Source organism: Eulemur rufifrons, chromosome 24 (genome assembly GCF_041146395.1).
Source record: "Eulemur rufifrons isolate Redbay chromosome 24, OSU_ERuf_1, whole genome shotgun sequence".
NCBI classification, from domain to species: domain Eukaryota; kingdom Metazoa; phylum Chordata; class Mammalia; order Primates; family Lemuridae; genus Eulemur; species Eulemur rufifrons.
The window spans coordinates 16,269,727-16,295,517 of record NC_091006.1 but is presented as its reverse complement, the minus strand read 5'-3'; the positions used below and the strand labels follow the sequence as shown (position 1 = coordinate 16,295,517).

General features: G+C 44.2%; 1 protein-coding gene across 1 annotated transcript; it reads right to left on the bottom strand.

The window, feature by feature from the left end:
- Nucleotides 1-5,432: 5,432 nt before the first annotated feature.
- On the bottom strand, nucleotides 5,433-25,295 carry LOC138374959 (zinc finger protein 160-like). The gene is made up of 6 exons (XM_069458188.1): nucleotides 25,194-25,295; nucleotides 19,135-19,222; nucleotides 14,656-14,746; nucleotides 12,245-12,371; nucleotides 11,274-11,402; nucleotides 5,433-7,690 (listed from the first exon to the last, which is right to left on the bottom strand). The coding sequence occupies exons 3-6, from the start codon at nucleotides 14,725-14,727 to the stop codon at nucleotides 5,493-5,495; spliced, it is 2,526 nt and encodes an 841-aa protein (XP_069314289.1). The 5' UTR covers nucleotides 14,728-14,746; nucleotides 19,135-19,222; nucleotides 25,194-25,295; the 3' UTR covers nucleotides 5,433-5,492.
- Nucleotides 25,296-25,791: the final 496 nt, after the last annotated feature.

The window sequence follows — 25,791 nt, the reverse complement described above, 5'->3', positions numbered from 1 at the left end:
GTATACTTTATACAAATTTCAAATTTATTACATTATATAGAGAAAAATCAACATGTCACAACGTAACCATCATATCCAATCATCTCAGCACTCATCTGAACCCAAGGTTCTCCTCTTTCTTCATTACGGTGTTTCTGGCCCTCGTTCTGTACATACCTCTCATGGTCACCTTCTCTCTCTAGCTCTTTTTTTCTTTTCTGTGTTTCTCTCTGGGGTTCTGCTCCTCATTTTGTGCCCCCTTCTCTTCTGCTCTTTCTCCCCCGCTTCCCTCTATTCCTTCTCTTACTCCTGTTCTGATCCATTCTGGAAACGTGTTTCACCCTTGTTCCTCTCTCTCCCCAATCTTTTCATTGTCCCCAATCTCCTCCTTCTTCCCCATCTCTGCTCCCCCTCTGCTCTCCCTGTTAAACTCCCTCTTCCCAGTTACACCCCTTTGTCCCCACTTTCTGGCACCCCCAGGTCCCTGGGCTTCCTCCTTGCTGTGGTTCCCCCTCTGCTCTCCTTTTCACCAGGGGTCCCCTTTTGTTGTCCCAGAACCTCACCGCTCTGTCTGCCCTGGCTCCAAATCATTTGTCCTCTCTCCCAACTCTGTCTGAGGTGCCTCCCCCTTTGCTGCCCCTCTCCCTATTTTGCTGTCCTTCATGTCTTGGGACATCGACCTTTTCTCTAAGTTTCTCCAGTTGCTTCCCCCGCCCCCCCACCCCCCGCTACTTTCTCAGCTGCTTCTTTCACTCTTACTGTCTCTTTGCAAATCCCTCCTCTACTCTCTACTTTGCCATCTGTTTATGGGTCTCCCTCATTCTTTTTTTCACTTCCTCAGTTTTTCTATTTCCTCTCAGTCTCTCTCCTGATCCCCTTTGCCCACACATTCAAAGGGAGGGGGGTGGAACAAGATGCCCGAGTCCCGAAAGAGCACGTTTTCCAGCGGGGAGGCATTCGGGACAGAACAACACTGGGAGTCACAAGAAAGGCCCGGTCACCTCCCGCAATGCAGGATCAGAAGAAGCGGTAACTGTGACCGAGGACCAAGAGTCCTGGGAAGCAGAAGTCGGGCCCAAGGAGGAAAGGGCGGGGATGGATTAGGAGAGGGATGAGCTATGCAGAATCCCAGGAGCAGGGAGAAGACCGGGCTACTCCAGGACTGGGGCTGCCGCGCTGCCCTCCAGGGGCCGACAAGGGCGAGGCTTGGGGGACCGGAAGGGCGTGAATCTACCTCGCGCGTGAGGATTTTACGTGGCCTGGAGGGAGTGGAGGGGTCACTGAAGGGCTTTAAGCAGGGACATGGTGCGAAAGGCGGTGTCTCCACGGCAGAAAGATTGGGGACACGACCAGCCTCAGAGCGATTTTTAACTCCAAGGGAAGCGGCCAAGGACTCTCACTGGGACGCCTGAATTTACTCGGGGTGGAAGGGGCGGTGCGGGGATTTCAAGGTCCCTACGACCCCTAGATCCGGGGTACACAAGTGCTGGGGACTGAGAAGCGGAGACTTAATCTAGACAAAGGGTAACTCACGGGCCGCAGGATCGCCTTCCCTCCGCGAGATCAACTTCCGGGTCGGGGATAAACTGCGCACGCAGGAGACGCCAGGCCTGGGCGGGACCTGCGGGAGTGGGCGGAGTCTGGGCGGGGCCGGCGCGTCCCGAGGCCTCGCTCCCGCAGCGTCGGGTTTTCAGCATGAAGCAGACTAGACCTTCCTGCAATGCGGGAACAACTCAGTGGTCTGGGAACTGGGGTCTTGCTGCGGGAGATCAAAGACTGTTGGTGACTGGTTCCAGGAAAATTCCCGTTATTCAAATTAGTTTTAGCAATTTAATTTAAAAGCCTGGAATTGCCTGTGAAGGGGATGCAAACTAGAATGGAAAACGCAAAGCTGTGCGTGGGCTGAATGTGCCATTTCAGCCAGTTAAAATGAGCAGAATGTCCTGGCATGGCACACAGATGAATACAAGAAGGTATACAGGCATTTTCTGGGGGAGGCACAGGGTACCTCTCTTTCACCCAGGCTGGAGTGCAGTGGGGTGATCATATCTCACTGCAGCTTGCAACTCCTGGGCTCAAGCCATCCTCCTGGGTCACCCTCTCTAGTATTAATATCTGGGAATTGTGCCACCAGGCCCTGCTAATTATTTTTTGTAGAGACCAATTCTCCATATATTACCCAGGCTAACCTCAGAACTCCTGGCCTCAAGCGATGCTCCTGCCTCAGCCTCCCAAAGTGGTGGGATTGTCAGTGTGAGCCACCTTACGCAGCCATTAGCACGTATTTTTTTTTTTAAAAGATAGTATCCAGGATATAATTTGGCATCTTCACAAGGTAGATTATTCTGTATTATGCAATATTGTTAAGTAGTTATGTTGCTAAGAAAGAACTTTTAGTCTGGACTTCCAAGATCTCAAGCAAAAGAATGAGTTGATTGTGGAGCTTTTCATTAAACTCAAAACAGTATGAGAAGCTGATTGTAGCTTAAAGTCATGAACCCATTTTATATATGGGGAATTTTGTTTCTTCTGAAAGTGTCAAGGAATCAACATGGATGTGAAACAGCCCTCAGAGGGTTAACAAGAAATCTGCACAGAAATATAGTTATAATTAACCATCAGGCACACTGACCCACTTCCTTGTAACTGAAAGTTATGACCATTTGCATCCCCATTGTTGCTATGGATAGGATCTCTGATGTTAGAATCATACTGCTTTTAAGAATTAATTTTCATCCCCATTGTTTCTGCAGATAAGACCTCAGGAGGGTAGAATCAAAAGGCTTTTGTTTAATAATGGCTTAAGATGTTTTTCAGATCCTGAATTCCAGGGGAACACCAGATGCCAACCAGTTTGAAAATCCCCTTGCCCAGAAACCAAATCAACACGAGAATGCAGTTTCTTCACTCCCCTGTCTAGTGACTCTTCACCCTGCACTCTTCCACCAATCAAAGATCTCCACACTCCCACCCACTCCAAACCCCTTAAATATCCTATCCCCACTCGCAGTCTAGGAGGCTGAAAAGGAGAATCACTTGAGGTCAGGAGTTCAAGATCAGCCTGAGCAAGAACAAGACCCAGTCTCTACAAAAAATAGAAAAATTAGCTGGGTGTGGTGGTTCGTGCCTGTAGTCCCAGCTACTCTGGAGGCTGAGGCAGGAGGATCACTTGAGCCCAGGAGTTTGAGGTTGCAGTGAGCTATGATAATGCCACTGCACTCTAACCTGGGCAACACAGTGAGGCTGTCAGGGAAAAAAAAAAAAAGTCCCCATCCCCAAACCCCTCAGGGAAATGGATTTAAGGTTTCTTCTCCTCTCATGGTTAGCTTTAAGATTAAACCTCCTCTGCTGCAACTCGGTGTATCCATGTACTGATGTTCCCAAAAGTTTGGCACTTGTCCCTGAGGCCACATCAGAAGGAGGAGAGGTTTATTAATTTGCTGGCAAACAAGGCAGATGGAGACTCATGTCTTATAGTGCCTTCATCCTATCTATAAGCAGAAATAGAGTTTTTGTCGTTGTTGTTGTTTGTTTGTTTTTGAGACAGAGTCTTGCCTTATCTCTGCTCTCTCAAGCCATTTTTGGACCAGCTTTGGAAGTCTACCAGCTTCTCTGAGAAAGCCACATTATGTAATATTCTCCTGACACTTGAGTTTATGAGCATCATTTTCAATATCTAAACCAAACCTTAGGTGGAATACAATCCAGTTCCCGTGAAGTGGTACCAAGTTTAAATTACCAAAAAACGTTATGGTAGTGAATATATGAAATGTCTGGTCTATTTGCCAGAACAAAATAAAAGTCCGGTTGTGTATATTCATTCTTAAGGGGAAATTCACGAATGTTAATCTTTTCAAATTTTGTCATTGAATATGTCAAAAATAAAATGAAGGTGGTGTTATTTTTATCTTTATCCCCCAAATCTGTTTCATTTCATATTTTTCACATTCTACCATATTTGCATTTTGCCTGCATGTAAGTCAAGATTCACACTATGGGCCTTATTTGGCACACAAGAAAGAGGTATGTGGAAATATAATCATATGGTGCATACGCATCAATAGTAATACAGATAGATTTTAAGGCATTAAGAATGTGAAATGTGCTTTCTTTGGGATTTTCATTGTACTCAAATAAGTATCCTATGCCAGAGTAGAGACAGCATAACTTAAGTGCAAAATATGTTTCCCAAAATTGTGTTGATTCCACCAAAGAAAAAAATTGTCCTTGATGCTTCAACTTTAAAAGCCTAATGGCGCATCACTATTATCAAGCATCCCACTGAGATAGAATAAAATGATGTTGAAATAATGGGACTCATTTATTTAAAAAGATTAAACTGTACTAGTTAAAACATTACATCTATGATACATTCTTAATAAAACAGAAGCAAAATGTGATTCCAGCAGTTAATGAGTCTTACTCAAGAACATGTTATTCTGGTTCTTTTGAATAAACTCTTCACTCTGGTAACTATTTAATAATCTTCAATTGCAAAAGCAAGACTAATTTCCCATCAATCTTTTGCTATAAAACAGCTATTGCTATTCAATGGAGAAGGTGGGCACCACGTCCTCTGCATCACTTCTACCACACTACCAGTGCCTAATTACCTATTACTCTCCTCCCATAAAAATGCCAGTGTTCCATGGTTTTGGCCTGCTCATTTGATGGTCACTTGGTAGAGCATTTCTCTTTGAACCCACAGTACCCTCCTGTCAGGAGAAAGGCACCCGGAACACAATGAGCATGACTGACATCACTGTTTTATATTATTCTTAGCCCCTCACAGATGCTAATTCAGACAGTATTTAATTTTCAAAGGTAGAGTCCTCCTTCTTCACAAATTGGATAGAAATAACCCTCACCAAATGAACTGAGCCCTTACATCCTATTGATTCTTTCCCAGAAACCACCATGGAAGGTGGGTAAAGACATATAATATCAACATATTTCAAAGTTCGGATTGAAAATCATAATCACTACTCTTTTTTCAAGAAACTTTAAATAATTCAATAAAACATTTTATAACCTGAAGTTAACAGGTCATATACAAACATCCTGTGACCTTGTAATATGTGAGTGTCATAAGTTTTAACATATTTGGACTTGTAATTATTCTGCAGTATAAAATATCAAAGATTACTTGGGAAATTAGAGACAGAGTTATTCTTCACATGAATCCTCACCTACAGTTATTATGGTTACCGGGTAACGGCCTCATCATACACATTACATTTGTTACGGTCATTGGGTAATGGCATCGCCATACACATTGCATTTGTGTAGTTTCATCAATTATGCGTATTTTGATGCCCACTGAGCTGCAGCCTAGATAAAGCCTCTGCCACATAAATTTACATGATATTTCCTATCATGGACTCTCTTGATATCTATTAATGGTTCAACTTGGGAGGGACTGGCCATAGCCATTACATTTGTAAGGATTCCCTCAAGAATGAATTCTCTGATGTTGTGAAAGGAGTGAACTGTGACTCATGACCTTGCCACACTCACTTGAAAGGTTTCTCTCCACTGTGAAGTCTGTGATGACTTGCAAGGTTTGAACTTTGCCTGAAGACCTTGCCACATTCATTACACTTATAAGGTTTTTCTCCAGTGTGGATTGCCTGATGGGTAGTCAGGCTTGAACGTACACGAAAGGCTTTCCCACACACTGTACATCTGTAAGGTTTCTCTCCAGTATGAATTCTTCGGTGATTTGCCAGGTGTGAATTTTGAGTGAATACCTTGCCACATTCATTACATTTGTAAGGTTTTTTCCCAGTATGTATGGCCTGATGGGTAGTTAGCGTTGAACGAACGCTGAAAGCTTTCCCACACTCATTGCATCTGTAAGGTTTCTCACCAGTATGAATTCTTCGATGATTTGCAAGGTGTGAATTTTGAGTGAAAACCTTGCCACATTCATTACACTTATAAGGTTTTTCTCCAGTATGGATGACCTGATGGGTAGTTAGGTTTGAATGCATACTAAAGGCTTTGCCACACTGATTACACTTGTAAGGTTTCTCTCCAGTATGAATTCTTCGATGAGTTGCAAGATATGAATTGTGCCTAAAGACCTTGCCACATTCATGACATTTGTAAGGTTTTTGTCCAGTATGTATTGCCTGATGAAGAGTTAGGCTTGACCGAACACTAAAGGCTCTTCCACACTCATTACATGTGTAAGGTTTTTCTCCAGTATGAATTCTCCAGTGTCTTGCAAGTTGTGAAGTTTGACTGAAGACTTTGCCACAGTCATTACACTTGTAAGGTTTCTCTCCAGAATGAATTCCCTGATGACTTGTAAGGTGTGATTTTTGAGTGAAGCCCTTGCCACACTCAATACATTTGTAAGGTTTCTCTCCAGTATGGATTGCGTGATGGGTAGTTAGGCTTGAACGCACACTAAAGGCTTTTCCACACTCATTACACTTATAAGGTTTCTCTCCAGTATGAATTCTTCGATGATTTGCAAGCTGTGAATTTTGAGTGAAAACCTTGCCACATTCATTACATTTAAAAGGTTTTTTTCCAGAATGGATGACCTGGTGTGTAGTTAGGTTTGAATGCATACTAAAGGCTTTGCCGCACTCATTGCACTTGTAAGGTTTCTCTCCAGTATGAATTCTGCGATGCCTTCCAAGGTAGGAATTGTACCTAAACACCTTTCCACATTCATTACATTTGTAAGGTTTTTCTCCAGTATGAATTGTCTGATGGATAGCTAGGCTTGAACGAACACTAAAGGCTTTGCCACACTCATTGCACTTGTAAGGTTTCTCTCCAGTATGAATTCTCCAGTGGCTTGCAAGGTGTGAATTTTGAGTGAAGAGCTTGCCACATTCATTACATTTGAAAGGCTTTTCCCCAGTATGGATTAACTGATGGGTAGTTAGGTTTGAATGTCCTCTAAAGGTTTTCCCACACTCATTACACTTGTAAGGTCTCTCTCCCGTATGAATTCTCCTATGACCTGCAAGGTTTGAAGGCTGACTGAAGACCTTGCCACATTCATTACATTTGTAAGGTTTTACTCCAGTATGGATTACCTGATGGATGGTTAGGTTTGAACGAACACTAAAGGTTTTGCCACACTCAGTACATTTGTAGGGCTTCTCTCCGCTATGAATTCTTCTATGACTTGTAAGGTGTGAATTTTGAGTGAACACCTTGCCACACTCATTACATTTGTAAGGTTTTCCCCAACTGTTTGCTTTTTGTCCTTGTGTGAGTAATGCAAAATAGCTAAATTCACTTGTATATTTTTTAGAATTGTGGGTTCTGACACGAGAAGAAATTGGTTTTTGTGGTAACACTGAAGAACCACAGTTGGCAGAGTTCCCAACTTGATTACATTGATAAATTTTCCCTTCATCTTGAAATAGCTGGAGTTCAGGCAGATGTGAATGAAAGCTTAATCCAAGCTGATTGTTAACATCCTTGTTTTCTGCATTTCTTCTGTCATGTTGATCTTTTCTACCAGTGATATTTTCATTCTGGGTCATAAGCACTCCTTTATAATTTCCTTCATCATCTTGCCACTGACACTCAAAATCATATATATGTTTCTGGACTTCTCTGAAGGAAACATCTTCAATGTCATGGTTCCCATGTCTTCCCAACATCACTGTTTGGAATATTTCTCCTGTAAAATTTTTCCCTTTTGGTAGTAAATCCTTGATAACAAATTCAGGAGAGAGATCTACAAGATATAAAGAATCATAGGTTTCCAAGTAATCACCATATGTAAATAAATATTTCACATCGAAAATAGAATTATACAAAAAGTAATACTTATATTAGAGTTATAAAACTTCAGAACCATGAATTTCAATATAAAGGAAGTAAAAAAACCAAATAGTATTCTTTAACAAAGTGGCTACATGCAATTAAAATAGTATGAAAGCCTAGATTCAAGCAACCTATGACCCAACATTCACATCGTGGAAGCCTACGTTAGCCTTTAAAGGAGTACTTTTCTACCACGACCTCAAGGAACATACCAACTGGCCAAAAACAGTTAGCTATCTCATAATTGAAAAGAAATATTATGCTGTAATATTATATACAAATATTAATAAATACTAAAGCACAATATGATATGCTATAATGGTAAATAAACTATTTAATGAATGACTAAAAAGTGGCAATTTTGAATTCTGAAATAATCATAGCACTGGGAAATGAGGAAGAATTCAACAGTGTCAGAAAAAACAGTATTTTACTAAATATCTGTTATAAAACTACATGCACACAAACAGGCATTTTGCAACACTGACAAGTGGTGCGCTGACAGTTGTATTTCATAATGCATGTTGAAAAACCATCATGTATAAATCATACAAAAATGAAAATATTCTAGGAACCACGATAAAATGAGTTCAGAAGAATTAGTAATCACGTTTATAAAAAGTTATAATTTGTGGAATTATAAATAGGTTTCTCTTAAGAGAAATGAAGGAGTATAGACTACAAGAACTGTAGTACAATTTTTTAAAAATTTTATCGTATACTGACAAATTATAATTGTATATATACAGTTATAGGGAACGAAGTGACGTCCTGTTATAGCCATATAATGTGGAATGATGGAATCAAGCTTAATAACACATCCATCCTCTCAAGAACACATTATTGGGTGGGCATGATGGCTCACACCTGTAATCCTAGCACTCTAGGAGGCTGAGGCAGGAGGACTGCTTGAACTCAGGAGTTCAAGACCAGTCTGAGCAAGAGCGAGACTCTGCCTATACTAAAAATAGAAAAATTAGCTGAGCATGGTGGTGTGCACCTGCAGTCCCAGCTACTTGGGAAGCTGAGGCAGGAGGCTCACTTAAGCCCAGGAATTTGAGGTGGCAGTGAGCTGTGATGATGCCACTGTACACTAGCTGTGGTGACAGAGTGAGACCCTGTCTCAAAAAAATAAAAAATAAATTGTATCTTTGTAATGTAGTTTGAAACAGGTTGTGTGATCACTCCAGCGTTGTTCTTTTCATTCAAGAGTTCCTTGACTACAAGCAAGTGTTGATTAAATAAAGAAAATAATTGTTATAAAAGTTCACTTATAATAAATGGAAACGTACAAGATGAAAGCTGCAGTGGCTGAAACAAATGATGGCAGAATTAAAACATGGAGACATGATTCAACTTCATCAGTTTCCTCAGCAAGCTGCATCAAAACTGTATCCGGGCCGGGTGAGGTGGCTCATGCCTGTAATCCTAGCACTCTGGGAGGCCGAGGTGGGAGAATGGCTTCAGGTCAGGAGTTCGAGACCAGCCTGAGCAAGAGCAAGACCTCTGTCTCTACTAAAAACAGAAAAAATTAGCCGGGTGTGGTGGTGAACACCTGTAGTCCCAGCTACTCGGGAGGCTGAGGCAGGAGGATCGCTTGAGCCCAGGAGTTTGAGGTTGCTGTGACCTAGGCTGATGCCATGGCACTCTAGCCCAGGCGACACAGTGAGACTCTGCCTCAAAAAGAAAAAAAAAAAAAAAAGAAAAGAAGAAGAAAACTGTATCTGGTGCACATTTCAACATACAACAAATAGAACAAAAGTTTTGCTGTTGAAAATGAATAATGACACATACAGGGGATGAGAAATGTGGCGTGAACAATAGTTCAGTCATGAGTCTGATACACATAAGGTTATGAACTTGAACAATGCTGACGCTAGGAGAAATTCCTAAATCACTGATTGCTAAAAGGACATAATCATTACTGTATGTAATCAAGACTGTCACAATGCCCTTAAGAGATACTTTTGTGGGCCGGGCGCGGTGGCTCACGCCTGTAATCCTAGCACTCTGGAAGGCCGAGGCGGGTGGATCGCTCGAGGTCAGGAGTTCGAGACCAGCCTGAGCAAGAGCGAGACCCCGTCTCTACTAAAAATAGAAAGAAATTATATGGACAACTAAAATATATATATACAAAAAAAAAAATTAGCCGGGCATGGTGGCGCATGCCTGTAGTCCCAGCCACTCGGGAGGCTGAGGCAGTAGGATCGCTTAAGCCCAGGAGTTTGAGGTTGCTGTGAGCTAGGCTGACGCCACGGCACTCACTCTAGCCCGGGCAACAGAGTGAGACTCTGTCTCAAAAAAAAAAAACAAAAAAAAAAAAAAAAAAGAGATACTTTTGTGATACTTTTCAAAAATAAGAATAACTGGCCATACTTAGCGTCGAGGCTCTCCTGATATTTTCCATCTCAGTGTCTTTAGAGATGCTGACATGTCTCAGAGACTTCAAGGGGCATCTTGTATGTAGCAGGATGATATTCAAATATATTAGTCAAAGTGTTCTCATTTATTAATTTTGTTAACCAGTAAAACCACTCTGTGGGATAGTCCGCAAGAAGTTATGCATAATCTAAGAGTGGGTTATCACAGTAAAAAATAAAAGATGACATGTCAACTCTTAGAAGTGTATATATCAAAAGCATGTTTCAAAGGCAAAATCACACAAACGTAAGAAAATATGGTATCAGGAATAGCCCAGGTTTTCTACATTAACAGAGTATTGAGTGGTGGAAGAGAGAGAAAAATACAACATATGGGGGTCTGATTTTGTGAGTTCTTGAGACAGGACTCTGTTCTGCCTACAGATCCCATGCGAAAGCCTGAAAAAATAGGATATGCATCCCACGTAGGAGTGGGGATTAATTAGAGAATGGCTCTGTGAACTGTCTTTATATTTATTCTCATAAGATCCAACCCATTCCCTTGTCACACACACCCATGAAGTGTGTCAAAAGCGGAATGTAAGAACTGGCTGAAAAGTCTCAACAGGCAGAGAGGGCTTGAGATAGCTCCAAGAAGTTTCCACAGCCCCCAATACAAAGTGAGACCAGGCAATGTTTCCCATCTCTTGAGAAGTCTTTCAGGCACACAAAACGGGATAGTACATAGATAGGTCCAGACACCAGGACTATGGAGCCCTCATCTCTGATCTATATGGAGGGAAAACTGAGCATCACGTAGAATTAAATACACAAGGAGAGACCAAAGAGGAAAGCCACCTTTTTGAAGGAAACCAAAGAGATCACAGAAGCAAGATGACAGAGTGTTGCAGGTCATGACAAATACCTTGCATTTGTCTCTGAGCTGTAGCACAACTGGAGGGTGAAAGCATAAACTTTTACACATCTGAAGAACAGAATAAGTGGGGGAAAAAATTTCCTTTTGGTGCTCATGGGATATAAATTTTTCTTTTCCCAAAGACCTCCTCCATTTGCAGAGAGTTTCCCACGCTCTATTTAATGAGCAGCTTTCTCTCTGACCATCAGAGCTCTTACCTGTGATCGCACCTTTGGTACCTTTCCACCTATGTGGTTTTCTTGCAATTTTCACCTGGCTCTCCGTAGTCCAGGGCTCTTTCCCTTCCTCCAATATGTAGATGATATTCATGTCAAAACTAGAGATTCCTGGTTATGAAAAGAAAGAAAGAACGTGCTGTGGCTTTTCTAGAATCCTACCCCTATATTTACACGAGAGAGGACACCAGAGATGGATGTCGAAAACCATGTCAAAAATTCATCCACTGAATGCTTCCTTCTGAATGCTTAGAAACCGCTATAATATGCAGATATCTAACTCTATTCCATGAACCACTGGAGTAAAATCAGACAGGCAGAAAACAGGACATTGGAGATTTTAAAATTCCAACACTTGGCCAGCCACAGTGACTCACTCATGCCTGTAATCCTAGAATTTTGGGAAGCCGAGGCGGGAAGATCGCTTGAGGCCAGGAGTTCAAGACCAGCCTAAGCAACATATCGAGACAAATATTTTTTTTGTTTCTACCAAAAAAAAAAAAAAATTTGGCTGGGCATGGTGGTGCACATCTATAGTACAAGCTACTTGGAAGGCTGAGGCAGGAGGATCGAGGGCTTGTGCCCAGGAATTTGAGGCTGCAGAGAGCTATGATGACGCCTCTGCACTCTAGCCTGGGCAAGAGAGCAAGACCCTGTCTCAAAAAAAAAAAAAAAAAAAAGAAAGAAAAGAAAAGAAAAAAGAAAATCTGACACAAAGTATTATGTATGCATACAAAAGCTCTCAAACCCTCCAATGATATATCACGAAGGGAGCAGAACATCTGAAGAAAGGATATGATTAAAGTCCAGATTTCCCATTTTTAAGCTTTTCATTTCTGAGTTAATAAAACTTCAATCTCAATCAGGCAATGTAGGGGCTCCCAAGAGATTCACAAGGGAAAATGCAAAGAAACACAAGAATATATCCTGACTTCTGGAAAAGTTATCCTCACCCAGGTAGACCAGGTTCCAGTAGTTCTCCAACATCACGTCCCTGTATAAAGCCCTCTGAGCAGGGTCCAGGCATTTCCACTCCTCCTGAGAAAATTCTATGGCCACATCCCTGAATGTCAACTGTCCCTAAAATGGAAAACACATTTCACCATGTAACTATGGGGAGACTTCTAACGTTCACATCAAGTGAGGAGACCTGTTAGAACCACTTAAATTCAAGCGAGCGGGCTGGCAGACATCCACATTTGGTCTTCACCCCCCTTTCCTGACATCAGAGCTCACTTGAAATGTGGGGAGGGATAAGTACCTTTTTGTATGCTAATGAAGTAACTGGTGGCTGGAAGCCCTTAGGTGGCTTCAGGATGGGCCCTGATCACTGGGAAGACCAAGGCTGGATTAGAAGGCTGAGATTTCAGCCCCAGGAACCAACTTCTTGTGAGGGGAGAGGGAATGTAGGTAGAGGGAACGGATCACCAATGGTCAAGGGTGGAAGCAATCATGCCTGGCTAATGAAACCTCCACAAAGCACCCCCAAAACACAGCAAGAGGTGAACAAGGGGAGGCTCCTGGGCAGGGGGGTGGCACAATTAAAGAGGGTATAGACACCCCTCAACCCTTATCCCACACCTCACCCAACAGAGTGCTTCCATCTGGCTCTTCATCTGTGTGCTTTGTAACATTCTGTATCATAAGTGGATGAATATGAGTAAAGTGGCTTCCGAGTTCTGTGAGCCACTGCAGCAAATTAATTAAATCCGAGGAGGGGGAATTCATGAATTATAGCCAGTCAGTCAGAAGCACAAGCCAAAATCTGTGTTTGTGTCTGGCACTGAAGTGGGGACACTGTTGGGGATTGAGCCCTCAACCTGTGGGATATGACCCTGTATCCAGGTAGGTAGAGTCAGAACAGAATTATATAAAAGAACATCCACTTTTATCTACTGCAGAACTGCTTGCTTGCTATGTGGAGGAAAGTCCACATTCAAGATCACAGAGCGTTCTGTGTTGCGAGAGTATAGTAGGCGAAACTCAGTCTGTTTCTCCTATATTCTTGCACACGTTTGAGCAAGTTATATCTCTCGAATTTTATTTTATTATACCTTTCCATAAAAGGTTATGATATTCTCCAAAACAGTGTGGATTTCTTAGTTTTGTGAATACAAAAAAATATACAAATAACCAACACAAGTCCTTTCACAGGTGTTGATTAAAGAAAGAAAATAATTTGGAAAAAATAAAATCAACACAAGGTTATCTCTATAGAAGTGTTAGATATCATGTTTGACACAATAAATGGTACTCAGTATCTAGATGAGCTAGACAATGAGTCATGTCTTAAGAGATGATAATGTCCACAGTGGTTTTAAAGAAAGACAAGTCAGAATCTAAAAACTGTGGTGAGCCGGGTGCAGTGGCTCATGCCTGTAATTCTAGCACTCTGGGAGGCCAAGGCAGGAGGATCTCTTGAGCTCAGGAGTTCGAGACCAGCCTGAGCAAGAGCGAGACCCCGTCTCTACTAAAAATGGAAAGAAATTATATGGACAGCTAAAAATATATATAGAAAAATTAGCTGGGCATGGTGGCGCGTGCCTGTAGTCCCAACTACTCAGGAGGCTGAGGCAGGAGGATCATTTGAGCCCAGGAGTTTGAGGTTGCTGTGAGCTAGGCTGACGCCACGGCACTCACTCTAGCCCAGGTAACAGAGTGAGACTCTGTCTCAAAAAAATAAATAAATTGTTAAAAGACATAAAACGTATTTCAAATGATGTGTCTTCGATAAAAACCAGGGGCTTATGCATCCATGCACTCATGAACACACATCACACGTTGACCCAAGTAAGTGACTGAGGCAGAAAATCTCAATCAATGTAGGTTTATTAAGCCAAATTGAGGATGCACCCGGGGGTGGGGTGGGGTAGGGGAGTTCGAACCTTCAGCACACTGAGAGACAAATAGTGAGACATACTGACTCACTAGTTTAGCTTTAAACACATGACAAAATCAGGCTAAAAATATTTCCCCTTATTGATCTCCCTTTCCAGAGTTTAGCAGGTACTTGTGCATATTAATAGGCGACGTCCATGGGCATGCTCTATAACCCTTGATCTGTTACAGACAGCTGACAGTGCATCCAGATGTGGGTCCTAAACAGTCCCTGCTGCCCAACAGCACTGACACCACAGAGCTACGACCCATCTCCAACCCACGTCTGGGTGTGAAGCCCTTCCCAGGACCATGCCCAGTGGAGCCTTTCTAAGGGGAGATGAGAGGGACTGAGGCAAGGCATGGGTGAGTGCGAGCAAACACGGCAGGCAGGACGCTGCAGAGTCAGAGAAGATCAGCAACCCCAGTGCCCGGCATTTCAGAAAGGACGGAGACTCAGAACAAGCCACCGAGAATCTCACTTTACCTGAGTAAGAGCCATTCCTGACTCCTTTTCTTTTCTCTTCTTCCTCTTCTGGGCTGCTTCTTCATGTATCATGAATCCTTAGCAGTCAGTCCTGAATGTCAAAAATATGTTGTTTAATGCTAAGAATCAACATACCCTCTTCCTGTGCCACAACCACACACACAGAGGGAAGACTTCACCCTGTGGAAAAATTCCCCACTGCACCCAGGGGAACACAAGGGCAAAAAACTCCTACGTGAAGACCAAAAAGTTAGTTTTTGACCCCTTTGGTCAGACCCTGCCACCCTCCTGGTGAAGCCCACACACGCTGTAGCAGTGGGGAGCTGGGCTGGGCTGAGCTCCCCTCCACGGCACAGACCGGGCCCTGACAAAACCCGATGCACAGCACAGCCCCCCTCACCCCTCCGTGGATCACAGGCTGAGCTCAACACCCAGAAATGAAGGACAGAGTTTGGTGTTCAATGCAGGACACGGAGTAGAATCACCTGGGGCAATGTGAATATTATTGAGGCTGGGCCTCAACCCATTTGAATGAAAATCTCTGATAAGGGAGTACAGAGATGTACTTGCAAAATGTCTCAGCACTCTAATGTGAAGCCAGGGGCTGAGCTCCATTCAAGGGGGCAAGCACAACACACCTCCCATGTTGTGACTTTGCTCTCCCTTTGGGGTCTTGTTGTCACCCCACCAATATTCAGACAGTGGAAGGCCAAGGAACAAAAGACACACAGAACCACAGAACATGGACCTGGGGAAGGAAGGGTGCTTGTCACCTGCAACTGAGAAGCCAGAGAGTTCTAGGCAGAGGGACAGCCCACGTGGAGGCCCTGAGGCAGGACCCACCTTGGCCCCAGGAAAAGGAAAGAGGCCTGTGTGGCTGGAGCAGAGCGAGCGAGGACGACACAAGCAGGAGATGAGGCCAGAGAGGTCCTGGGGGAGCAGAGCAGGGAGGGCCCAGGTCTGCAAACATTTCTCTCCCACGCGTAGGAAGAACATTTGGAAATGATATATTTCTTCACCCATTTTAAGAAAACTGGTAATTTCTTCTTTATCTTATAAATTAATAGGCAATGTAATATCTTATATATTTTAAATGAATAACAAAAAGTTCAGCTAAGCCCCAGGAAGTATAGGATCACCCTCATCTGAGATGTGAGGACGAAAGGAGAACATGTTTGGGGGAGTCAGGAAGTCACTTTTAGACATAAGAAGGGGGGAGATGCCTGTTAGCCCAGCAGAGAGGTGAGGAGACAACCAGACACAGGATTCTAGAGTTTGGGGGAGAGGTCCGCAGGGGAAATGGAGGCATGTGGGCGGGGTGTAAACCATGAGATGAGAAGGAAAGGCAGTGGGTGTGGACAGAGAGGTTTCAGGACCACGGTCAGTCACTCCACATTCAGACAGCAGAAAGTTGTGGAGACACCAGATGAGGAAAGCACAAAGTGATCAGAGAGGCAACAAGAAATTTAAAACAAATAGATTTCCGAAGGTTAGTGGGGGTCCTCAAAATAAAAAAAAATAGAGAAAGTCATCAATTGTGCCACATGCTACTGCCAGGAAAAGGATCAGTGGAATGCCGGATGTGAAAGCTTGATTCAAATAAGAATTCAAGGGTTCGAGCAAGAATTTGAGGCAAGAATTAAAGACAAAGAAAGAGCCAGTTTTTAGTGCATTACGCTCTTAAATGGAGTACAGAAGAGTGGCACGTACTATAGAGGGAAACGTAGGCAAGAGTATTTTTTTGTTTTAAAGATGAAGGAGAAGTGGGAAAAAAAGGCTTTATTGTTTGTTGGAGAAGTCAGGAAAAAACCAAATTGTTTTTACTGCTCTCACACTCAACACAGGATGCTTCACTCTGGTCACCAAAACGTGTGAGTGGTTTTCCCCACACTTACCAGTTCTCCAGCGGACTGCCAGCTGGTGTCCTGCAATTTAACCCCATTCTGACACTATCTACAAGGAGATAGCATCAGATCCCACAGATTACGAGCTCAGTCCCCACAAGACTGCCCCACACTTCAGATGCACTATGCAAGTGGTGGCTGTCACCTCTACCTCTGACTGCCCTGATCAATGTCATGGTTCTCTGAACCCCTCCTCTTGTTCGATTAATTTGCTAGGACGGCTCTTCCCTCTGGCCGTTCATCTGTAATCCTGTGTAGTATCTTTTATAACAAATGGGTAAACTAAGAAAAGTGTTTCCCTGAGTTCTCTGTGCTGCTCTGGCAAACTAACAGAACCTAATAAGGGGGGGGGGGGCGTGTCAAGGGAATCCCCAGTTTGTACCCAGTCAGTCAGAAGTTCAGGTCCTAAGAGGGGGACTTGCAACTGTCATCTGAAGTGGTGGCAGTCTTGCGGGACTGAGCCCTCAACCACTGGGACCTGATGGTAACTCCAGGTACATGGTGTCAGAATTGAGTTAAACTATAGGACACGCAGTTAGTGTGTGATGGGGATTGGTGGGGAGTAATCTCCACACATTTTGATGACCAGAGGTAAAGTATTCTGTGTTGAGTGTTCACTGTTATATTGAGTATGACAGGAGGAAAAGCCAAAGGAAAACACTTTTGCTTTTCCTCTTCGCTCATATACTTGCCCCCACCCCACCCCATCCCAGGAAAAGGGAAGAGGGTGACCCACAACTAAATGAGTCAAGTCACTGCCCTCTGGGGTTGAACAGAGATTGCAAATGCAAGCTAGACTCTGCTACCAAGAATTGTAAAAATGCACATGTCATATAGACAAGACTTTTACAGTTCTCACCAGCATCTGCATAATTTAAACAAACATATTAAAATTTATTAGACTGTAAAGACAGAAATTAATGTCACAACTTAATCACCTTACCAATCAATTCACCACTCATCTGGACCCAGGGTCCCTGCTTTTTGCATTACTGTGTTTTCTGCCCTCATTCTGTACATATCTCTCACTCTCACCTTTTCTCTCTAGCTTTTTCTTTGGTTTCCCCCGAGCTTCTTCTGCTCATTTGTGCCCCTCTCCTCACCTGCTGTTTCTCTGCCTCTTCCCTCTCTTCCACTTGATCCTCTCCGATCCTGCAACTTCTTTCACCTGCTGTGCCTCTTTCTGTCCAATCTTTTGATTGTCCCCAGCCTTATATATTTCTGTCTCTTTCTTCCCCATTTCTCTTCCCCTGTTAAGTTCCCTCTTCCCTGTTACACCCCGTCTCCACTCTCTGGCACACCTAGGTCCCTAAGCTTCCTTCCTGCTGTGGTACCCTGTCTTGTCCTCGCACCACGCTGCTCTGTCTGCCCTGGCTCCAAATCACCCCTCCTGTCCCCCCACCCTCTGTCTGAGGTGCCTCCCCCTTTGCTGCCCCTCGCCCTATTTTGCTGTCTTTCATCTCTCGGGACATCAAGCTTTTCTCTACATTTCTCCAGTTACTCTTATCCCGCCTCTCCCCCATCGCTACTTTCTTGGCTTCTTCTTTCACTTCTATTGTGTCTTTGCAAATCTCTCCCTCATCCTCTACTTCGACAAGTTTTTAGCGTTCTCACCCCTTCTTTTTTACTCTTTCTCAGTTTTTCTATTTGCTCTTAGTTGCTGTCTTTCTCCTGATCCCCTTTGCTCAGCCATTCACAGGGAGGGGATGGAAGAGCGAATGTCCCAGTGGGATGGAATTTGGGACAAACACTGGACATGAAGAGACAGCCCAAGGCATCTGCCTCTGTGCTGGGTCGGGGGAAGCAATGGCTGCGAAGGGGAGGCCTGGAGAGCAGGAGGGCCAGGCCCAGAGAGCCCAGGGCAGCTGGGTGTCTTTGGGGAGTGGGTGGTGCTGCAGAATCCCAGCAACAGGGAGAGGGTCTGGTCTGGACTAGGGCTACATCTCCAGCAGCTGAGGCTCACAGGACCAGAAAAGCGTGAACACCCCTCTTGGGTGGGCACTTTACGTGGCTCGGAGTAGGCGGAGGGATCAGTATAGGTCTTAAGGAGGAAGGGGCAGCGAAGGAGGTGTCTGCACAGCCTGAAGCCAGAAAGATCAAGGGCAGGACCAGCCTCAGTGTAATTTTAACCACCAAAAAAGCAACCCCTGGACGCTCACAGGGACTTCTGAATTTACTTGGGGTGAAGGAAACAATGCCGGGATTTTGAGGTCTGTAGGGAACCCCAGCAATCAGGTTTGGAAGAGCAGGGTTCTGCAAAGCACAGGTTTAACCCAGACAGGGGGCAACTCTCTCTCTCTCTCTCTCTCACTCACACACACACACACACACACACACACCCCTTCATTCCCAAGAGATTTGCTTCTGAACCTGGTCTGCAGGGAAATTGCACATGAGCATGGGCTGGCGGTTGGCCTGGGAGCAGGGTAAGGAGGGAGAGAAAAGGGGTAAAATTGCAAAAGGGGGGCGGGGACACGAACAGGTGACCGGGCATGGGGAAAAGCCTCACAGTGGGGTGGGATCCTGAGGGTGGGGGTGGGGCCTGCACTTCTCTGGCCTCACTCCCAGGACCTACCAGGCAGGCTGGAGCAACTCGGAGGTCTGGGAACTGGGATCTTGCTGGGCACGTCAACGTTGGTTTGTGATTAGATCCAAAAAAGTTTCTGCAATTAAAATTAAGCAATTTAATTAAACAAACTCTGCAATTGTCTGTGATGGGGATGTGAACTAGACTAGGAAATTTCAGCATGGACTTCCATGATCCCAAGGAGAGAAATGAGCTGATTGTGGATCTTTTCATTAAACTGGGAATAGCAGAGAAGAATCTCATTATAGGAGAAAAGTCATGAATCCATTTTGTTTATGTGGAGTTTGGATGCTTGTACAATTTTCACTAAACCAAAATCAACATATTCACAAGAAATTTAAAAAGAATATTTCCTCAAACAAAATTTTGCCATCTATCTCCCTGTAATATTATAAAACAGATGCAAATTATTAAGGATTGAAGAAGTATTTTAAAACTAGGGACTACTTTCACCAATTGAGTATATATGAAACCCTGTGCTACAAAAACAGATATACATATTCTAGTACAGATGGAACAATTAAAATATTTACCATTAAAAAAAAATCAGACATAGGTAATGAAAGATTTTATTTTAAAAAATTATTGCAGTGGACCAACTGTTCTTACCAGTAGATCTGCGATGTTCAAGATTCACACACACAAAAAAGAGAGCTTTTCTTTTATACGAAGGAGAAAAGGAAGCTAGAAAGCACCAGGTATGGGGCAGTGGAGGAGCACGTGGCAGGACCTACAGGTACTCTGGGAATGTTTTATTTTAAGGTCAGCTTACTCCAGGGAGGCAATCTTAAAGAGAGGATGTTCCTAATTACAATGCTGAAGGGTGGTCCAAAGTTCAGGTGACTGGGAGAAGGAGTGAAACTTAAACTAAAGTTTGATTAAGTCAAGTTAACCAATTTGAAGAGTCATTAGATTTGAGTAAGTCCCACACGGAAGCGTGGTTCTTTGCATTAAACTGTTTCCAAAATAAAAAACAGAGGGTGGGGGCAGTTTAACCTTTGCTATTTTCCAGGATTACAGGGTTGGAGTGAACTTCTACATTGTCACCACGTAACACTAAATAAAATTCAAAAACTCATGGATACACATGTTATATTTGAAAATTGGAATATGAGAAAGTTTAAACTTATAATGATAACAAACTTGCCCTGGGAGCTCAGCCTTTGAATGGCATTGAAGGGCACTGAATCTTCATTGTGGATGTATTGCCTGATCTTATCACATACAAGAGGCATCATTTACTACTAAAAAAATATTTCAGCAAATTGAAAACATTGGATGCACCAAGTTTATTTCAAAGCCATTTGCACTTATAATTCACTCAAAGCACGTAATAGATCAACAATTGAAACATAAGGAAACAAAGCATTAATATCTATTTTTTAAAGTATTATTTATAGACGTTTAAGGTAATGGTTGGTGACCTAAATTATCTGATACCCCTCCCCTAAAACCCAGTTCCTGGGCCCTTGAATGTCCCTGGACTTGAGCCCAGAGTTCTGGGTCTTCCTCCTCGGTGCATGAGAAATAGAAATGGAAATGAGGTTCTGATGGCATGGCTATGAAATTGTACACTCAGCACAGGCGGAGTTTTGCATTTCAATTTCTAGTTTCCATCCTCTACACAGACAAATAAGGTCCTGGATTAATTAAATATGCTGTTCTAATTGCCAGTTGCAGGGTGAAATCACCTCCCCACGGGACCCTCCTTTGGGGTCACTGCCCCCCAATTAAATCCCCTGCATGTAAACCTCAGTCTCAGCATCTCTGTCCCAGGAAACCTGAACTAAGACACTATGGCATTCCAGAACAATCCATGCAGCCCCACAGCCACCCATAAACCCACTTCCAGGTGCTCCAGCCAGATCTGAGATATTCCTTTCCAAAAGTTCCATACACTCCTGACCCAACAACCACACTTGAAACAGAGGTACACACCATTCACAGGACTTATATAGAGGCCCATCCTTGCTTTCATACTCCTCCTGTAGACCACAAAGGACACCCCTCCACTTCTTCCCATTTTCCTGCATCTCCTCCATGCATGAAGAACAAACTAGATTGACCAGCACAGGAGACTCCAGACAAGCAATGCAGCAGGATTGGACCCAAATAGCTGTATGAAAGACAGTGGGGCCTAAGTTGGCCGTGCTGGAAGAGATAGCCAGCAATTGGGACAACATGGAGTCCAGTTTAAAGGCAGATGAAGATTGGCTAGATTGAGTTAACTGAGGATGTCACAGAAAAAGAGGCACCAACTCTCATGAGGGAAGCCCCCACTGTCCCTATGTCTCACCAATCATGGCAAATTACAAGATTCCCTAGTTCTTTAGGGGGTGCCTTCATGCCCCTCAGGCTCCTGACCTTCTCCCCACCCTTCCTGAAGGAAAGCCAGGATCCCTGGCTCTGCACATCACCTGGTGGAAGGCAAAGCCTCTGCCCACGATGGCAATTGGTCCATGCGCAGAAGACCTGGGAGCTGAAGTGAAGCAGTGACACAGATGGCTAAAATAGGGACACTTCAGCACACTGTCTGAGGACATAGGGCCTGTAGGGCTTTGCAGGCCTCAGTACATTCTCCTGCTGTTATTTTCAGTAAATTAAAGTAGCCATAGGAGGTTTAGGTAAATTAGAGTTGAAATTTCCAGAAGAAATATGGGACCATCCTCTTCACCTGCCCTGGCGTCCTGGTCTACTGGACTACTCAGCCCCACCCGCAGCCCCACCATCTAACTGCACAGCCCCGAAGCAGGTGCTGCACGTGTCCTGTGAACATGGAGACTGTGCATCCTCTGGCGGAGGGAAAACACAAAAGACTTGAAATGATCGATGCAGAGGAGCATTTATGATTTGGTGATTGATGCAAAGGCAATCAAACCTGAGTAACGTGATAGAAATTGACTGGCAGAGGGAACATGAAATAACAGAGTGTGGGGTGGGGGAAGATGTCTATGAGCCTAGACCTGAAGGAGAAAGGGCCAGAGTCAGGATAATTTATGGCCAAAGGGTAAGAGCAGGGGCAAAGACTTGAGACAGGAAAGGGTCTGGAAAAAGAGAAATATCAAATGTGACTGGGGCAGAGAGAGCCATGAGGAGGGTGATCTTCCAGGAGGAGGCTGCACACACTGGCAGGGGCCCTCATGACAAAGGGCTATAGAGCTACAGGGAGGATCTGGACTTGCCCTGAGGAACATGGGAAGCCAGAGGAGGGCTCAATGCCAGGGACTGACATGACCTGCCTTTAGGTTTAGCCCTGATAATCCTGATGCAGAGAGAGGTCTCTGAAGATAGTCTCTCAGAGACCATGCTTTCATCCTTATGGTTTTATTTCATTTTCATTTTTTGGGGACTGAGTCCCATTTAAGATTCTGATTACACTGGGCACTCCCCCCTCTCAGAAGAATTGCCAAACACAGATTCACACCCAATTTTGCCAAATACTTAAGTGGTCGGTGTGGCTTATATTGAGGTGTTCTGGTCCAGTCCCTCATCTTCATGTCATAGGGGGTTTTTTTGAGGCCCATAGGGGGAGACACTTCACCAGATGATCCTGAGAAGGTCTGGGCTGAGTGAGAATGAGGAGGTGTGACTGATTCTGATAAGGTAGTTGGGTCAATGGGCAGGGTTGTTCTTTATCACAACTTCCCTTGAAAATCCTAAGACCTTCTTTCACATACCTGAGCAAAACAAACTTCTCTTTCAAGGTTTCATCACATAGATCCCAAACATTTAATTGTTCTTTTCTAAAACAACACAGTGACATACTTACAAAATGCAGAATTGTGAACACATGGCTATTGGTGTTGAAAACAGTGAAAGAGAGTAAGCTGTAGAAATAAGCTCTGAGGAAATTTTTCATCGTGAATACATGGGCTCTGTTGGAACAATGTTCCATGTCAACCCGGCCCATCCTTTAACATTTGCAGAGAACAGAACAGAAAAGAGGGACTTGAGGGGAACATCTACTTGGTGGCTTACAGCTCACTGCTTTAACAGAAGACATAAAGAAGAAAACAAAAATAGAGTGGTTCAAATAGGTTCTGATGTTGAAGCAAAAGGTCATTGATATCTTTACTAATTATACATTTAAGCAATCCAAAATTACCTACCAGCTACCAAAAAATGTTTCCAATATATGATAAAGAGTAGAAAGCATGCACACCTCAATCTGAAATAGACAAAATTTCAAAGGAAAACGATTTTGAAATTGTTAAAAAATAACAATGAATTCTGTAGTCAAAGGGAAAAAAATTTAAATATATCATATTTAGATGAAAATGACATGAGCTGATTATAGGATTCCAGCAAGCTTGCTTCAGAAGTAATTATATATAAAAATATAGAAACTCTACTAGCTAAGATTCATCTCAGCCTTCAAAATGAACCATGAATGAAATGAAAGGGAACCAGAAAGAAAAAAAGTAAATTCTTTACAAAAAAAAAAACAAACCAGCAGCTCTTTTAAAGTTCCTTTAAAAGACCCCATGTAGTGACAGAGTCAGTCACTTCTTCCCCATTTCACTCCCCTACTCCCCATCCCATTCCAGAAAAGGGAAGAGGGTGACCCATAACTGAATGAGTCAAGTCATTGCTCTCTGGCTGAACAGGGACTGCAAGAGGCCAGCCTCTGACGCCAAGAATTATAACATGTACCAGCCTCATAGACAAGAGCTTGATAATTCTCATCCTCCTTTGTATAATTTAAACAATTGGATTACAGAGAAACCAAAGTCATAACTTAATCATCAAATCCAATCATCTCATCACTAATTTGGACACAGGGTCTCCTCTTTCTTCATAACTATGTGTTTCTCTCCCTCATTCCGTACATACTTCTCATTCTCACCTTCTCTATCTCTTTATTCCTGCTGTTTCTCCACTTCTGTTTCTTTCCTCTTACACCTATTCAGCTCCTTTCTTGTAACTTGTTTCACCTGCTTTGCTGTTTTGGTCCAATCTCTGGATTGTCCCCAATCTTATATATTTCTGCCTCTTTCTTCTTCTCCCTCTGCTCCCCCTCTGCTCTCTCTGTTAAATTTCCTCTTCCCTATTGCAACCCCCTGTCCCCACTCTCTGGCACCTTCAGGTCCCTAGGCTTCCTCCCTGCTGTGGTGCCCCCTATTGGTGTCCCAGCACCACACTGCTCCGTCGGCCCGGGCTCCAAATCATCTGTCCTCTCTCCCCACTCTTTGTCTAAGGAGCCTCCCCCTTTGCTGCCCTTCACCCTATTTTGCTGCCCTTCACCCTATTTTGCTGTCCTTCCTCTCTCAGGACATAGAGCTTTTCTCTACATTTCTCCAGTTACTTCCCCTCATCCCCCACTACTTTCTTGGCTTCTTCTTTCACTTCTACTGTCTCTTTGTAAATCTCTTCCACATTCTCTACTTCAACATCTTTTTATAGTTCTCACCCCTTCTTTTTTACTGTTTCCCCTTAGTTGTTCTGTTTGCTCTCAGTTGCTGTCTCTTTCTCCTGATCCCCTTTGCTGAAACATTCACAGGGAAGGAAATGGAATAAGATGCGCGCCTCCCAGAAAAGCAGCATTTTCCAGTGGGGTAGAATTAGCACATGAGCGGGTGTCACAAGACAGGCCCCGGTCACCTCCCGCAACGTGGGTGAGGGGAAGGGGTGACTGTGAAGAGGAGGCCTGGGGACCAGGATCAGGCAGGAGGAGGAGGAGGAGGAGGAGTGATGGGGCGATGGTGCTTTAGGAGAAGAGTGGGGTCTGCAGAATTCCAGGACCAGGCAGAGGAAGGACGCGGCCTCTCCTGGACTGAGGCTGCGACGCTGTCCTCCCAGGGCCGACAAGGGTGGCACCGGTGGCGCAAAGGGCGTGCATGTACCTCGCGGCCAAAGACTTAACATGGCACAGTGCGGGAGTTCAGTGAAGGGTTTTGGGCAGGAAAACCCCTGCTTAAAGGTTTAAAAACCACGGAAATCGGTGTTTATCTGGCCCAAAGCCAGAAAGATCGGGGGCGGACTAGCCTCCGAGATTTTAACCCAAAGGGAAGCAGTTTCCAGACCCACGGCGCGAGGTCTGTATTTACCTGGGGCGGAGCGGAGATTTTAAGGTCCGTAGTAACCCCCGGGCACCGAGTCTGGAAGACGGCGAAGCGCAGATTTTATCTAGACAGATGGACACTGACACTCCGCGGTTTGATGTTTTCTCCGCTCGATCCGCTTCCGGGTCTGCGGGAAACTGCGCAGAGGGAAGAGACGCAGCGGCCCGGGGGCGGGGCCGGGAGAGGGGCGGGGTGTTGGAAGAGCAGGGCTTGGAGAGGGACGCGAGAGAAGGGAGGGGGCGAGGCGGGGCCGGCGCGGAGGGGGAGGGACCGTGGCCGTCGGTTTGGGTCTGGAAAGCGTCCTGTGGAACAGCCTAAAGGTTTCAGTACCAAGTTAAAAGCACAGTTGTGTTGGCCGCTGATGTTGGAAACCAAACTGTTTTTCTCCTAACTTAGAAACAGTTTATGTTAAAACTGGTTTTTGCTAGCGGGTTTACCCAATAATGTTAGTGAGGCTGAAGCCGCTCAGCAGTTTGGGACGTGGGATCTCCGTAGGGGGGCAAATGTGGGGCGGTGACAGGATCCTGGGAGGTTCTGAAAGTAAAATTAATCTAAGCAATTTCATTTAAAAGTCCTGAAATTA